Raw genomic sequence first — 17510 nt, forward strand, 5'->3', positions numbered from 1 at the left:
AACAAATTTGTTTAAAAATAGACAGTAATTTTTAGATGACGTGTTCTATGACAAATTTTAATGCATTTGAAGTTACATATACGTTTGTTATTCACCTTAAGATTTGTTTATTGCTTAATAGTCATTATGACTTATCTACGTTTCTGTTTGTGTTTTTTTAATTACTTAAGCTCGAGTTTTTTTGGTGGGGGGGGTGTGGTTTATTGGTTGTAGTTAGCTGTTACAAAGTGGTAGTGAGTCTTGAGAGAAGCTTTGCAAAGTATTTTTTGAGACAGAAACAGTCGCAGTGGCAAACTGGCCGTTGAAGAACTGTCAATTTTACGGCCTTATTCCCAGTGACGCGCCATGACTGCGCAGTCATGTACGAATGGAGTACGTTATTAGAGTTATTTAAAAATGTTTGTTCTGTGAGCGTCACCAAACATAAACCTGGACGGTCTTCTGTGCCTGGTACGGGGCTTGGCACAGAAAAGTCAGTCGTTCAATAGATGTTTGCTACTTGCGAAAAACCCGGTTAACCGGTTTTGTTTAGGCCTTGAGTTAAAGTTCAGGCTTGGGCATACTGTTCACAAACAATTTTCACGGGGGGATACTTGAGCATGGCAGGCAGGCAGGCAAGACCCCACCCACTCTGGGGCTGTGGTTTCTAATTAATGCACTTGGTGTACTCTTTAAAATAAGAAATCCTGGACATTCCTTGATGGTCCAGTGGCTAGGGTTCCATGCTTCCTCTGTAGGGTGTACAGGTTTGATCCGTGGTTTTGGAACTAAGGTCTTGCAAGCTGTGTGGCACAACCTGAGCAAAATAAGTCCTCAAGATTATCTGTAATTTTCAGTTTTTATGCGGATCACAACAGCAAATTAAAAAAAAAAGTAATTGCTATAAATTTGAACTTTAAAAATAAGCTTATACTACATGATAGTTGGGCTTCCCCCATAGCTCAGTGGGTAAAGAATGTGCCTGAAATGCAGAAGACCTAGGTTCAATTCCCAGGTCAGGACGATCCCTTAGAGAAGGAAATGGCAACCCAGTCCAGTAGACTTGCCTGGAGAATCCCATGGACAGAGGAGCCTGGCAAGCTTCAGTCCATGGGGGTTGCAAGAGTTGGACCCAACTACAGGGCAAAGACTAATAGAGTTTTGCCAAGAAAATGCACTGGTCATAACAAACACCCTCTTCCAACAACACAAGAGAAGACTCTATACATGGACATCACCAGATGGTCAACACCGAAATCAGATTGATTATATTCTTTGCAGCCAAAGATGGAGAAGCTCTATACAGTCAGCAAAAACAAGACCAGGAGCTGACTGTGGCTCAGATTATGAACTCCTTATTGCCAAATTCAGACTTAAATTGAAGAAAGTAGGGAAAACCACTAGACCTTTCAGGTATGACCTAAATCAAATCCCTTACAATTATACAGTGAAAGTGAGAAATAGATTCAAGAGATTAGATTTGATAGACAGACTGCCTGATGAACTATGGAATGAGGTTCGTGACATTGTACAGGAGACAGGGGTCAAGACCATTCCCATAGAAAAGAAATACAAAAAAGCAAAATGGCTGTCTGGGGAGGCCTTACAAATAGCTGTGAAAAGAAGAGAAGTGAAAAGCAAAGGAGAAAAGGAAAGATATAAACATCTGAATACAGAGTTCCAAAGAATAGCAAGAAGAGATAAGAAAGCCTTCTTCAGCAATCAATGCAAAGAAATACAGGAAAAAAACAGAATGGAAAAGACTAGGGATCTCTTCAAGAAAATCAGAGATACCAAAGGAACATTTCATGCAAAGATGAGCTCGATAAAGGACAGAAATGGTATGGACCTAACAGAAGCAGAAGATATTAAGAAGAGATGGCAAGAATACACAGAAGAACTGTACAAAAAAGATCTTCACGACCCAGATAATCACGATGGTGTCATCACTGACCTAGAGCCAGACATCCTGGAATGTGAAGTCAAGTGGGCCTTAGAAAGCATCACTACGAACAAAGCTAGTGGAGATGATGGAATTCCAGTTGAGCTATTCCAAATCCTGAAAGATGATGCTGTGAAAGTGCTGCACTCAATATGCCAGCAAATTTGGAAAACTCAGCAGTGGCCACAGGCCTGGAAAAGGTCAGTTTTCATTCCAATCCCAAAGAAAGGCAATGCCAAAGAATGCTCAAACTACCGCACAATTGCACTCATCTCACACGCTAGTAAAGTAATGCTCAAAATTCTCCAAGCCAGGCTTCAGCAATGTGTGAACTGTGAACTTCCTGATGTTCAAGCTGGTTTTAGAAAAGGCAGAGGAACCAGAGATCAAATTTTCAACATCCGCTGGATCATCAAAAAAGCAAGAGAGTTCCAGAAAAACATCTATTTCTGCTTTCTTGACTATGCCAAAGCCTTTGACTGTGTGGATGACAATAAACTGTGGAAAATTCTGAAAGAGATGGGAATCCCAGACCACCTGACCTGCCTCTTGAGAAATTTGTATGCAGGTCAGGAAGCAACAATTAGAACTGGACATGGAACAACAGACTGGTTCCAAATAGGAAAAAGAGTTTGTCAAGGCTGTATATTGTCACCCCGTTTATTTAACTTCTATGCAGAGTACATATGAGAAACGCTGGACTGGAAGAAACATAAGCTGGAATCAAGATTGCCGGGAGAAATAGCAATAACCTCAGATATGCAGATGACACCACCCTTGTGGCAGAAAGTGAAGAGGAACTAAAAAGCCTCTTGATGAAAGTGAAAGTGGAGAGTGAAAAAGTTGGCTTAAAGCTCAACATTCAGAAAACTAAGATCATGGCATCCGGTCCCATCACTTCATGGAAATAGATGGGGAAACAGTGGAAACAGTGTCAGACTTTATTTTTGGGCTCCAAAATCACTGCAGATGGTGATTGCAGCCATGAAATTAAAAGACGCTTACTCCTTGGAAGGAAAGTTATGACCAACCTAGATAGCATATTCAAAAGCAGAGACATTCCTTTGCCAACAAAGGTCCAGCTAGTCAAGGCTATGGTTTTTCCTGTGGTCATGTATGGATGTGAGAGTTGGACTATGAAGAAGGCTGAGCGCCGAAGAATTGATGCTTTTGAACTGTGGTGTTGGAGAAGACTCTTGAGAGTCCCTTGGACTGCAAGGAGATCCAACCAGTCCATTCTGAAGGAGATCAGCCCTGGGATTTCTTTGGAAGGAATGATGCTAAAGCTGAAACTCCAGTACTTTGGCCACCTCATGAGAAGAGTTGATTCATTGGAAAAGACCCTGATGCTGGGAGGGATTGGGGGCAGGAGGAGAAGGGGACAGAGGATGAGATGGCTGGATGGCATCACTGACTTGATGGATGTGAGTCTCAGTGAACTCCGGGAGTTGGTGATGGACAGGGAGGCCTTGTGTGCTGCGATTCATGGGGTCACAAAGAGTCGGACACGACTGAGCAACTGATCTGATCTGATCTGATCTGAAGCCACTGTCACCGACCATATGACAATCAAATGCAATAGTGAAGTCATTCGTGTCTGACTCTTTGTGACCCCATGGACTGTAGCCTACAACTTCTCTCTCCATGGGATTTTCCAGGCAAGAGTACTGGAGTGGGTTGCCATTTCCTTCTCCAGGGGATCTTCCTGACCCAGGGATTGAACCCAGGTCTTCTGCCTTGCAGGCAGATGCTTTACCGTCTGAGCCACCAGGGGAGTTCCACTCAAATGCAATACATTAATACAAATCCTGAACAAAAAACAAAATTATAGTTCTGGAGGTCAGAGGTCTAGAATTAAGGTGTTGACAGGGGTGCATTCTTTCTAGAAGCTTGGGAAGTTGGGGGAAGAATCTGTATCTTTGCCTTTAGAAAGCTGCCTTCATTCCTTGGCCTGTGCCACTTCCAGGCATTACTCTAAACCTCTTGCTTCTGTTATGTCATCTCCTAACTAACCGGGAGTTGGTGATGGACAGGGAGGCCTGGCGTGCTGCGATTCATGGGGTCGCAAAGAGTCGGACACGACTGAGCGACTGAACTGAACTGAACTGAACTGGGACCCACCTAGATAATCCAGGAGAATCTTCCCATCTCAAGATCCTTAATCACACCTGCAAAATTCCTTTTACCACATGAAGTAACACATTTACAGGTTCTTGGGAGGAGGATGTAGGTGCATTTGGAAGCCATTAGACTACCACAATAATGATACAGTAATTATGTAGGAGGATGTCCTTATGCTTAGTAGAAACATAATGTGAAGTTTTTAGTAGTCAAATTTTTAGTTGTCACATGTCATATCTGAAGCTTCCAAATAGCCCAGTAAATAAAAGAAAGTGTGTCAAAGGGTATAGGTATTCACTGTATTATTCTTTCAACTTTTTTTTGTAATTTTGAACTTTTGAAAGTTAAAAGTTGGGGGGGATAAATGTGTATATTAATAAATTTCATGTAATGTATATTTGTTTTAGATATTTGTAGTGTACTTAAGATTTCATTTAAAAACATTCCATTGTTATTAAACTATTATACCAGAGTTTTAGATTTTTTCCTGTATTTTTTTGATTTTCTAATTATTAAAATTTCCAAAAATTTCTGGGGTACTGTTTTTAAAATAATTCTATAGGAGGAAAGGCTATTTCAAGACTAAAAACAGTAAGAATGACTTGACACCAAAGGACAGGACATGTCTTTAAAATCGGAAATTCATTTAGCTTTAAGGAAAACATGCTGGATATTTTGTTAACTTTTCTTCCCTCTCTCTGCCCAAATAGAGGAAAGTGGAGGCTCAAAATCCCAGTTAGGGGTAAGGCTAAGCAGCCTTTGACCGACAACATCCGGGCCAGTGATGCCCTCTCGTGGCATCCTAAAGAATTACTGCCATCTGATTTCATTTCCTCTGACCTTGAGGGACAATTCCCTCACAATAACTCAGTAATTCATTCTTGTGTGCCAGGCACTATTCTCAACATTTGGGAAATATAAATAACGAAAACAAATATTCTTGCCCTACTGGAGCTTACATTCAGGTGGGGAGACTGATATGTGATATGATATAAGTGATATGAAATATACAGGTGAGTAGCAGGGGTTAGGGATTAGAGCACAGGGACTGGTAGTATGGGATGCAACTTAAAAAAAAAATAGTAACCCTCTTTGAGAAGCTGACTTTTGTGTAAAGAAAGTGAAGAAATCAGCCATGCAGATACTTGGGGTGAGAGTTCTAGGAAAAGAACCTCTCTCAAGTGTTCAGCAGAAAAGCTGGCACAAAAGTCCTAAATCATGAGCTTGTTTGTCATTTTCAAGAACCACACACTGCCAATGCAGGAGACACAGATTCAATCCCTGGTTCAGAAAGATCCCACATGCCCCTGAGCAACTAAACCTGTGTGCCACAACTATGCAGCCTATGCTCTAAGGCCTCGAAACAGCAACTACTGAGCCCATGTGCAAAAACTACTGAAGTCCTAGAGCCTGTGATCTGCAACAAGAGAAGCCACTGCAGGGAGAAGCCTCAAGATTGGAGAGTAGCCCCTGCTAAGATAATGTCTTAGGAGATAACCTTCCTTCTTGATCTTGTAAGGGGCCATGATGACCCAGGACCCACTACTTGCATTGTAGGCTTGAATGGCATTGTATACATCATTCAATTTGATCCTTCTATCTCAAAAGGAGAAGGCGATGGCACCCCACTCCAGTACTCTTGCCTGGAAAACCCCATGGACGGAGGAGCCTGGTAGGCTGCAGTCCATGGGGTCTCGAAGAGTCGGACACGACTGAGCGACTTCACATTCACTTTTCACTTTCCTGCATTGGAGAAGGAAATGGCAAACCACTCCAGTGTTCTTGCCTGGAGAATCCCAGGGATGGGGGAGCCTGGTGGGCTGCCGTCTATGGGGTAGCACAGAGTCGGACACGACTGAAGTGACTTAGCAGCAGTCTCAAAAACTTATATAACTGAGCTTTTACCTCTAACAAGCAGAACAGTTCTCAGAACTTTCTGAGAGGCTGTTTCCAGTTTATAATCCTCAGTTTGGCTAGAATAAAACTTTCCATTTCTTCTTAGATCTACTGATTAAATTTTTCGTTGACAACAAAATGAGGTGGAAATGTTTAGCTGGAAAGAGAAATACGGGAGTCATTGTATATAAGTGGTATTTAAAGTGATAGAGGGACTTCCCAGGCAGTCCAGTGGTTAAGATTCCATGCTTCTACTGCAGGAGGCACGGGTTCTAACCCTGGTCAGGGAATGCCTCATGACATGGCCCCCAAAAATTTAATTAAAAATAAATACATAAATACAAGTTAAAAAAATAAAATGATGGAATCACCAGGGTATAAATATAGAGAAGAGGCTCAAGGTCAAAGTCCTGCCTCCCTCCACCTTGAAGGAAGATGGGTTGAAAAGGAGGAATCCGTAAAAATGCTTCCCAGGTGGCTCAGTGGTAAAGAATCCACCTGGGTTCAATCCCTGGGTTGGGAAGATCTCCTGGAGGAGGAAATGGCAACCCTCTCCAGTATTCTTGCCTGGGTAATCCCATGGAAAGAGGAACCTGGCACGGACTACAGGTCATGGGATGGAAAAGAGTTGGACATGACTGAGCCTGCATGCATAATCAATCAGCAAAGAGAATGAACGAAAGCAACCAGAGCAGCAGGAGAGAACCCAGGTGGGTGTGGTGTCCTGGAGGTGAGAGTGCAGGGGCCATTAGGGACTGGAGGTGAGGCCCACTCCTCACACTACTTCCTTGAATCTTCTAGGAGGTTGGTGGTCCTTCCCTTCCGACCAGCTTTTTTCCTTGATGAGCAGAGGTACCCTTGTCCATCATCATAGCTCTCACTGGATCTCCCTCTGCCCTCCACACATGGACACCAGACAGACAGCAAGACTTGTTTATTGAAGACTTCCCAGCAGGCTCTCTCTCTCCCCCACTGGAGGGCAGAACCCCCAGCTTCCCACCGAGGCCAAGAGGAGTCAACAGGAGCTTGGCTGTGACTCCTCCCTTCTGCCAGGCTTCCCCGCCACACAGCCTTGGCTTCCTGGCTTGCCTCCGAGGCTCCTTTTTCCTCCTCTTACTCCTTTTCCTCCACGTCCTCCTTCCGGAAGTGTGTGACGTAGGCCACCTGATCCTCATTAGGATGCCCAAAGTAAAAGCTCATGTTGCTGTAGGAGAGGCCGCTGAGGTGCAGCACTGGAGGCAGGAGATGAGCCTGAGACTGGGTGCCGCTGCCGCTCTGGCCCAGGCCCCCTGGCTCCCCACTCACCTCTGGTGACATTGACTTTGTTGGCCGCCAAGATGTCCGCCTGAATGCTATCTATATTCATGTACAGATTCTCGGCATTGCTCTGGGGACAGAAGCAAGGGAAACCTGGCTAGATGCCAGGGCAGCCTGGACTTGGAGTTGGGTATGGGCAGAGGGAGGCTGCAGGCTGCAGTCAGGCTCTTAGCCTGACAGGATGGGCCGGAAAGGGAACGGAAGAGTGCCAGGTGGCGAAGCCCAAGCAGGGCAGTCCCTTCCGTCGCCCGCCCCAGCCAGATCTTGTGTGGGGTGTCCATGGGGGTGGGGGGAGGGCGTGAGCTGCGGCAGGCGCAGGGCCACTGTTTGGTCCCACTTACTAGGAAGAGCTTGTAGAGTTCCTCGCCCATGGTCTTGCGCACGTGCTCCTCCACCACCGGGAATAGCTGCACGAGGTACTGCGGTGGGCGGGCGGGGGTGGGGCGTGACTGCAGTGCTCGCGCGCCGTGCCCGCCCGCAGCCCCGCCGCCCCGCGCACCTCCAGCGTGAGGCTGGCCTGCCGCTGGCTGTTGCTGTGATCCGTGTTGCCCATGGCGGCCATCAGGCTGTGTATCACTCGCAGGTGCAGCATCTCCTCGGCCAGGGTCGTGTTATGGCGCGCCAGGACCCTGGGCGGGGGTGGGGTGGTTTGGGGCTGGGAGTGGGATTCGGGCTGCGGTGGTAGGGTGGGACCCTTGGGCGGCCGGAGCCCTTCCCCAGCGCGCGGGCAGCGCTTAGCCCGGCTTTCCGCATCCGCCCACCACCTGCGGCCCGCTTACCCGATGGCCTTGGCGGCCGCGGCCTGCTGCAAAAACAGCGGCAGGTGGGCGGTGAGCTCGAGGACCGACGAGTCTAGAGGAGGGGGTGGCCGTGAGACTGGGAGGAACCGGCTTCTCCCTCCTGCCCCGCCGGTGGCCGCCCCCCAATCGGAGCGGATCCCTACCGCTGACGATCTGGGACTGCAGTTTGCTGGTCTCCTTGAAGGACGGTATCAGTAGCGCTACGAGGCCCTTGAGCAGCGCTGGGCACACATCGTAGTTGACCAGGTCCTTGATCAGCTCGATGGCTGGGGAAGGCAGAGGCGCTGGAGAGGCCGGCCGCTCCACTCCCCACCCCGGCAAGGAAGCACCCGCCCCCTTCTTTATCGACCTTTCGTAGCACCTGTTTCTGGCCAACAATGTGCCAGGCGTGGGGACAGCTGGCCCTGCCCTCCTGGAACTGGGGGTTAAAGAGGAGAGGGAGGAGGGGGCCGGTCCCCCGGGATTCACAGAAGCAGCTAGAGCGGGAAGAGTAAGGCTTTGAGGCTTAGAGGCTGAAAAAGCTGAAGGCCGCGCAGAGGCAGGGCTGCCTTCCGCCTTTGAGGAATCTAGTAGGTTTTGTGGCGGAGGGAGGGGTCGGGTCTTCAGAGGGAAACAGGATGGGGAAAGACAGGGGGTGAGAAGGCGACAGAGCAGGTGGCTGGGGATGTGTGGCAGAAAATGAGAAAAGAGACAAGGCTGACAGAAGTTTAGAGAAACTTTGAATTTCTGACGAACCCTGGTCCAGGCCTTGTTTGCCCAGGCTCTGTGCTGAGCGCTCTCGGTATCCCGCTGCCGGTATTGGGACCGACGAGGTCCGCTTTGCACCAGCACAATTGTAATCCCCATTTTACATTTGAGGGGATGAGGCACAGAGGGGTAAAGCACTTGCCTAGGGTACCACAGCTAGGAAGTGGTGGAAAAAGGAGGGAAAGATTGGGTTAGGAAGGAGGAAGGGGACTAGACTTTATTGAGGGGATTTTCTGTAGCTACTTCCCAGTTATTCCAGCTGTAACTCAGCCTTTCGGCCAATCTGCATAGGAAGCCTACTGTGCCCCAGACCAGTTTGGTGACAAGTGCTGTAAACTGGGTCCGTGGGCTGTGGGAATACCTGGGAAGATGGCGGAGGGCGGAATATTTTTGTAAGAAGGAGGAACCAGAGGGAGACAGAGCTGGATGGTAATGCGGTGGTACACCGGATAAACACGGTGGGTGGGGTGGGGTGTGTCGGAGCTTGCGGCCGTGGAAGACAGAAATGCGCTCTCCCTCAGCTTGAGAGTCAGTGCCACCAGTCTCTCTCTTCACTTACTCCGAGGGACAAAGTTGTTTCCCTGATTAGCTTATTTGCATATCAAAATGCAACGTTATATTATGTTTTAATAACTAAAGTTACCCGTTTTATTTTCTTGTTAGGACATTTTACCCAGTAAGAACATGGTGATGGTGATGGTTTAGTCGCTAAGTCGTGTCCGACTCTTGCGACCCTGTGGCCTGGAGCCCTCCAGGCTTCTCTGTCCGTGGGATTTTCCAGGGAAGAATACTGGAGTAGGGAGCCATTTCCTTCTCCAGGGGAATTTTCCGGACCCAGGAATGGAAGCCGGGTCTCCTGCATTGCAGGCTGATTCCTGCATTGGAGGCGGATTCTTTACTGACAGTTACCAGGGAAGTAAGAACATATTTAGGGATAATTCTCTACAATGGAAGAAGGGCTTTTGTTGGTAGGTGCAAAGGCACCACAGGTCATAAGGGAGTATCTGGGAGAATGAGCACTGATGGAAGAGAAATACATGCTTTCGTGGTTCACTTTCTCTTCTGGTTACCTTTTGTGTCTTCGCAAAGACTTCTGTGAAGAAGAACGATTGAGACTGGTGGTGTGATCTTTTGAGGTTTTACTTATTTGAAGCTAAATATGTAGACTTTGTGGACTTCCTAGGTAGCTGAGTGGTAAGGAATCTCCCTGCAAAGGAGACAATTTCAGTCCCTGGGTGGGTAAGATCTCCTGGAAAAGGAAATTCTCTTGCCTGGAAAATCCCGTGGACAGAGGAGCCTGGTGGGCTACATAGTCCATGGAGTCACAAAAGAGTCGGACTCAGCAACTGAACAACAATTCCTGATGTGTAGAAATACAAGTAGGTTCTGAAAAGTAGAAGGTAGGACCAACTTGCATTAGAAGGCAGTTTCAAGTTTAAGCTGTAGGTTAGGAAATAGGCTGTCTGGTTCCCTGCCCCAGCTGTTAAGTGAGGCTTTACAGAAATTATTGGGTTTCCCTGATAGCTTAGTTGGTAAAGAATCCGCCTGCAATGCAGGAGACCCCAGTTCAATTCCTGGGTTGGGAAGATTCGCTGGAGAAGGGACAGGCTACCAACTCTAGTACTCTGGCCTGGAGAATTTCATGGACTGTATAATCCATAGGGTCGCAGAGTCAGACACAACTGAGCGACTTTTTTACTTTTCTTTTTTTTTTTACAGAAATTATATAGCACATTTACTTGTGAACATAGGTGCAAAAATTCTTCACAAAATATTAGCAAATTGAATCCAGCAGTATGTAAAAAGAATAATGTGCCATCTGGGAAAGCACATATATCATCTTCATAGAAAAAAAAGTTTGACAAAATTAAATCTCAATCTGATAAGAGCTATCTATAGAAAGCTATAACAAGCGTCATATCTAATAGATGAAACATTGGAAACTTTCCCTTTTGGATGAGAAATAAGGCAACCTCCCACACTTTCCTCTCCAGGAAATCTTTAGTAAAGAGTAAAAGATAAATCATCTGAAGAGAAACCAGAGTACACTTAGCTACATTTGTTTTCTTAACTGTTTTCTTAACTGATTATAACTCTCCAAGACTGGTATCTATTCCTGTACTATGGCTACTCCTCCAGGAAAATCTGTAAAAGAGAATTTTGGAAAAGATGTACTATCTTTTTCTAATCTTTGGAAGAATTTGTGTAAACCTAGAATTTTTTTTGTTGAATGTTTGATAGAATTCTCTGAAGCTTCTGATCCTATGGAAAAATTAATTACTGATTAATTTTCTTTAACCGTTAGAGGGCTATTTGGGTTTTCTACTTCTAAGCCTGTTTTAGTAAATTTTATTTTCTAGCTGTTTTCATCTAAATTTTCAAACATATTGAAAGAAGTTTTCATTATATCATTAAAAATCATTTTAATGAATGTACCATCTATAACGATGTCACCTTCTAAATTCTTAGTATTGATATTATGGTTTTTGTTTTTTTTGTTTTTTTTTTTTTGTATCAGTTCCCTTTGCCCTCATATAGCATGGAAGTAACACAGATGGATTTCATTACAAAGAGGAATCCTGATTTCAGAGAACTTGAATGCTATATAGTAGTCAGCAAGCATGCCTGCCCTTTGCTATAAAGGGGGAAACTATATTTTCCAAAACTGTTTGCCAAACAAACATCCTTGAAAATGTAGTCTGGAATGAAGAGCATTAAGTATGTCTTTTACAGTATATGCAGAAATGTGAAAGACCTGTCTCTATGGGAATTGTCTCCTAGTATTATTTTTCTTTTGCTAGAAGTAATCCTTTAGCAGATATACTGGCTCTGTTCCTGAATTTCCAGGGAAAGCATTCAGTCTTTCTTTATTAAGTATAATGTTAGCTGTAGATTTTTTTTTTTTTCCTGGTAGATGCCTTTTATCAAGTTGGGAAGTTCTTCTCTCTCTCTTTTCCCTTTTTTTTTTTTTTCGGTCATGCCATGTGGCTTGCAGGATCTTAGTTCCCTAAGCAGGGATTAAACCCAGGCCCTTGGAAATGAAAGTGTGGAGTCCTAACCACTGTCCTGCCACAGAATACCCAGGGAAGCTCTTCTCTAGTCCTATTTTTCTGAGAATTTTTAATTACAAATGAGTGTTGAATTTTGTCACATGCATTTTCTGCACTGATTGATCTAATAATGTGATTTTTCTTCGTTAGCCTGTTAACTTGGTAGATTAAATTGGTTGATTTTGGGATATTGAACCAGCCTTGCATTGTTGGAATAAACCTTACTTGGTCTCAGCCTGTTTTTCCCAATCACAGAATCAAAGAATTATCCTCCCAGGAGTAAAATTCTCAAGGATGTCTGGTGCTACCTCTTCCAGTTCTTGACAGTCTGGGGGCAGGCCTTCTGGGGCAGCCCTTTTCCCTTGTGGGCCAACCTGATTCAGAAACAGCTGGCCACTGCTTCTGCACTTTCTCTTGCATCCAGTTCTACTGAAGAAGCCCTTGCAATCCCAGCTATGCTTCACTCCAACCTCTGATTACTCAGGTATGGTTCTAATTTGGAATCAGAGACAGCAACAGTGTGGAGGGAAAGCCACCAGCACACTGAGCCTCCCTGGATTCCCCCAAACACTTTTCCACTTGGACAAAAATGAAGCCTGGGATGCCTCTGGACACTTGGCAGCTCTAGCCTAGTGCCACAATCCCCAAGTCTTTCTCACTTGTTCTTTTATTGTTTGGTCATGAAACCTTTTCTTCCTTTTTCTTGAATTAATGCTGCTTGGTTTTGGGGTCTGAATACTTGTTTCCTCCTTATATCTGACTACAGGGGCCTGGTCAGCTACAGCACAGCTCTCAGTACTAGCTGGGTACTTGTCAGGCACGAGCTGGTGGCACCTTAGTGCCAGGATGCCCTGGGAAAACTGCCTCCCTGTACCTCAGAGAGTTCTTCCTGCATCAAGAAGTGATTCAGTGAACATTCAGGCTAAAAATGAATAGATGAAGATATTTCAGTGACGTTTCCCTGACCAACAATGGCATTCTCCACCCACATGGGACCAAGCACTTCAGGAGACAAACATCTGGTTCTGTCTGTTCACTTTACACCAATGCTTGAGGCTTAATTGATTATGTATCTGCTCCTTGATTATGCATGTAGATCCTTTACAAAATAAAAATTTATTCACTGAATCACTTTTTATTGAGTTTTAAATTTCACAGCTGTCACTGTTTACACCCAAAGTGGAAGTGCTAGTTCCTGCCCAAATGTCTCCTAAAGAACCACAGCCGGTTACAACTCTATACCCTGTGCTAGTTACTCATTGTATCAGACTCATTCAGAAAGCAGAAAGGAGACCTTTGGCAGCTTTGCCTGAAGCCTGTGGTGCTGACAACATCCAACTGGCCTAAATTGAAGCTGCCGTGGATTTATTCACTGGTTGATTCATTCATCTAACAAAAGACTTCTTGAGCATCTTCTCTGTGCCAGATCCCTATGCTAGGGTTATCAGGAGGCCTAAGATACAATCCCCGCCCTCAGGGATGACAGTTTAATGGGGAGTACCAGTAAAGAAACTGGCATTTATGATGTGTTAAAAGAGCCATGGGAACAGCTGGGCTGGTGTGAGGGCATGTTGAGGGGGTGGAGAAGGTGGCAGTGAACTGGCAAGGCCATGAGGAGAAGAGCAGGAAGGAAGAATGTGGCGGGTGCCATGTTGGATAGTGTGTGCCACCCTGGTGGCCAGGCAAGCTGGGAGGTGTGGCTGGCACACAGGGTGCTAGATCATTGAGTGAGAACCAAGGCTGTGAGATGGGTGGTAGAGCTAAAACAAGCCAGCCTCAGCTTCTGGAGGCTTTGCATGCACCTACCACCCTATAGAGCAGATGTTTTCTCATCTTTCATTTCAGAGAAGACTTAAGACTTGGAAATATTGACAAGCTTGCCCCAGGTCAAATAGCTAATGAGTAGTGAAATAACTCTGTTGGATTCCAAAACTCATATTCTTCTCCATTAAACTAAGCCCCACTGCATCCTCTTTGGTGGAGGACCAGGAAAAGAGACTGTGTCGCGCCATGAGGGAGAGATGGAGGTCAGTGTAGATGTGAGAAATACAAAGACTTGAATTACAGCAGTGGAGACTGAATGGAGAAGGGGGAGCAGATTTGAATGATACTGAATTAGAGTTGACTGGTCTTGTTAGAAGTTGGTTGAAGGTGGGAAGCAAGAGGAGATGATGATTACCCACATGTCTAGCCTGAGTTGATTGGGTGCTTGTTTTGCTAAGACTGGAACCTCAGAGAATGAAAGGTTTGGAGTAGGAATATCAGGATTCTAATTCTGAACATGGTCAGTGACATCCAAGGGGAGATGTCTAGAAGGCAAGTGAATGTGAGGGTCAGGTCCTCAGGCTCAGGAGAGAGATTTCAGCTGCACAGCAGCCACCCAGCCACTCTGACCCTCAACCACAAAACCAAAGTAATAGTGATGCCTGCCTCATCAGCTTGTTGTGAGGACTCAAGGAGGAAAGAGCTAGAGCAGTACTTAGCATATAGTCAATAACTCTATCTAAAGGCATCATTGTTGTTCAGTCTCTAAGTCATCTTGACTCTTTGGGACCCCGTGGACTGCAGCATGCCCAGCTTCCCTGTCCTTCATTATCTCCCAGAGTTGGCTTAAACTCATGTCCATTGAGTCAGTGATGCCATCCAACTATCTCACCCTCTGTTGTCCCCTTCTCCTTTTGCCTTCAATTTTTCCCAGCAGCAGGGTCTTTTCCAATGAGTCCGGTCTTCGCATCAGTTGGTCAAAGTACTGGAACTTCAGCTTCAGCATCAGTCCTTCCAGTGAATATTCAGGGTTGATTTCCTTTAGGACTGACTGGTTTGATCTCTTTGCTGTCCAAGGGACTCTTGAGAGTTTTCTCCAGCACCACAATTAGAAAGCATCAATTCTTCAGCACTCAGCTTTCTTTATGGTCCAACTCTCACATCCATACATGACTACTGGAAAAACCATAGCTTTAATTGTATGAATCTTTGTTGGCGGAGTGATGTCTCTGCTTTTTAATATGCTATCTAGGTTTGTCATAGCTTTTCTTTCAAAGAGCAGGCATCTTTTAATTTCATGGCTGCACTCACCATCCACAGTGCTTTTGGAACCCAAGAAAGTTAAATCTGTTACTGTTTCCACTTTCCCCCCATCTATTTGTGAGCTATTATTATTTCCTTCTTCTTTTTTTTTTTAGGGGGCTACTCTCCCATCATACTCAAAACCCTCATGTGCATAAAATGAGACTGAAATGATTACCTTCTGACCAGGAGATGTTCCCTGGAATCTAAGCTTACTGGATTGTTTTACCTTTGTATATTTGAAATGTAAATATGTACCAAAAGAACTTTGCCATGAAAAGCAACATATTTAGTATCAGCATGCTTGTAACTCACTTTAATTAAACGTTGTTGTTTTTGTTTAGTCACTATATTGTGTCCAACTCTTTTGCAACCTTTTAAAAAAGGCCCTTCTATAGCCTGCGAGGCTTCTCTGTCCATGGGATTTCCCAGGCAAGAATACTGGAGTGGGTTGCCATTTCCTGCTCCAAGAGCTATTATTTCTATCATTATACATGGTAATTAAAACCACGGGAGTGGGTGAGGTGCCACAGAACCAAAAAGAAAAGAAGAGAAGACGACCTGGGATTGACTCCTAGGAGAAAAAGAAACCAATACCTAAGGGACTGGTGGAAGAACAGGAATGTATGAAAGGCTAAGAAGTAGTGTCCAGAGAGAAAGGAGGAAGCCAGGACAGCGTGGGTCTGGGAAGGAAGGGATCAGAGTCCTCAGGGAGGAGGATGTGATCAGGAGGATTTGGAATTGAGAGCTCATGCCCAGTGAGGCTGATAAGCAGCTCTGCAGGGCCCATGCCCATTAGTTTGACAAGTAACGCATTGGGTACCTCTCAACTACAGCGCTGGCATTGACTGAGACCCAGTAAACAAAACATGCAAGGAGCATGCCACCAACGCTTGAAGGAAACTGCAGTGCAAGGGGAAGGATTCCTCCAAAGAGGAACCACAGAGCCCATAGCCTGTCAGCACCGAAAGCAAGCTCTGTGATCACCTGTCTGATAGATGCAGAAACCCAGAACAAAGACTTGCCCGGGGGATCTCAGTGAAGAGGAGACAGAGCTGTAGCAGCAGGCTTCACGTTCATGTGTCTCAGAAATGGCACTGCATCTGGGAATTGTGGCTCTGTCAGGCAGCCGTTTCCAGCGCTCTCAGCTCTGATGAAGTTAGTTTTTACAATTCTTTGCTCCTGCTGCTGCTGCTGCTGCTGCTAAGTCGCTTCAGTCGTGTCCGACTCTGTGCGACCCCATAGACGGCAGCCCACCAGGCTCCCCCGTCCCTGGGATTCTCCAGGCAAGAACACTGGAGTGGGTTGCCATTTCCTTCTCCAATGCGTGAAAGTAAAAAGTGAAAGTGAAGTCTTTACTCCTACAGCTGGCGAAAACCAGTGTCCTGTCCTTTTCGTCACACCCAGGCAAGACTGCCACCTACTGGTCACACTTAAGACGTCCACCTCAGTGCCATCCATACAGAGCTTTGCTTCCCTTTCCAGTGGCGCTGCGGAATGGCTGCGCTGCGAAATGGGTAATCACTTCAGTATTCTTGCCCGGGAAATCCCACGTACCGAGGAGCCTGGTGGGCTACACTCCATGGGGTCGCAAAAGTCGGACACGACTGAACGGAACGACTCACTAAACAGAACGACAGAACGACTTTCACTAAAATCTCGCTTACTGCAAGGTGCGGACCAAAAAGAAGTATGTCCACAAAGTATTCAGTATGTCTCCTTTCAAGAGGTGGAGCCCAATTCTCTCCTCCCCTTGTGTGTGGGGTCAGCTTAGTGACTGCCTTCCAATGAAGAGAGTAAAACAGAAGTGACATATGCAGCTTCAGAAATTAGATTATAAAAGATACTGGAGCTTCCTCTCTGCTGTCTCTTGGATCACTTGCTCCAGGAGAAGCCAGCTGACACGTTGTCAGAACACTCAAGCAGCCCTATAGCAAGATCCACGTGGTGAAGAACAGAGGCTTCCTGCTGACAGCCAGCACTAGCTTGCCAATGAGTAAGTGAGCCATCCTGGAAGTGGGTCCTCCAGGCCTGGTCACACCTTTGGGTGATGACAGCCCAAGCTGACCGCCTGACTGCAACCATATGACACACCTTGAGCCAGAACCACTCAGTTAAGCTGCTCCCAGATTTCTGATCCACAAAAACTGGGAGATAATAAATGTTCATCTTCTTTTTTTATCTACTGGATTTTAGAGTGACTTATTATATAAGCAATAGGTAATGAATATAGATGGATTGATTTAACAGCTTTTGTGGATTTCTGCAAAGTTTGAATATAACGTCTTTCATGTTGCCTTCATGGCAGCAATTTTAAGGAATCTTCATTTGTCTTTGCCTGAGCTCTCTGAGGCTGCTGTGGCAGTGGGTAGGAGCAAGGAGGGGAGACCTGATGAGAGAACTTGCTGGAAGTCACCATGCTATATGGCCGAGACTGCCCATCCTTGAGAGAAGAGGGGATGGGAGGGGGTTCAGCAGAGAAAGGGAGCGCAAGGGCCAGAGAAGGGGGCCAATGAAGGGTAGGAAGTGGGTATGGAGGGACAGAACTTCTGCAAACTCAGAAGTTCTGGCTCCTCCCAGTTCTCTTAGGCC

General features: G+C 45.8%; 1 protein-coding gene across 2 annotated transcripts in view; it reads right to left on the reverse strand.

The window, feature by feature from the left end:
* Positions 1 to 6857: 6857 nt before the first annotated feature.
* ARMH1 (armadillo-like helical domain containing 1) overlaps positions 6858 to 17510 on the reverse strand; it is a 62489-nt gene continuing 51836 nt past the window's right edge. For both annotated transcript variants that reach the window (XM_027537472.1, XM_027537471.1), the window contains exons 8-13: positions 8199 to 8321; positions 8035 to 8107; positions 7755 to 7884; positions 7597 to 7674; positions 7244 to 7325; positions 6858 to 7170 (exon numbers count right to left, since the gene is read on the reverse strand). In XM_027537472.1, coding sequence (XP_027393273.1) covers positions 7052 to 7170; positions 7244 to 7325; positions 7597 to 7674; positions 7755 to 7884; positions 8035 to 8107; positions 8199 to 8321 — 605 coding nt within the window. In that variant the 3' untranslated portion in view covers positions 6858 to 7051. The remainder of the gene's footprint in view (positions 7171 to 7243; positions 7326 to 7596; positions 7675 to 7754; positions 7885 to 8034; positions 8108 to 8198; positions 8322 to 17510) is intronic.

Source organism: Bos indicus x Bos taurus, chromosome 3, assembly GCF_003369695.1.
Source record: "Bos indicus x Bos taurus breed Angus x Brahman F1 hybrid chromosome 3, Bos_hybrid_MaternalHap_v2.0, whole genome shotgun sequence".
Classification (NCBI taxonomy): Eukaryota; Metazoa; Chordata; class Mammalia; order Artiodactyla; family Bovidae; genus Bos; species Bos indicus x Bos taurus.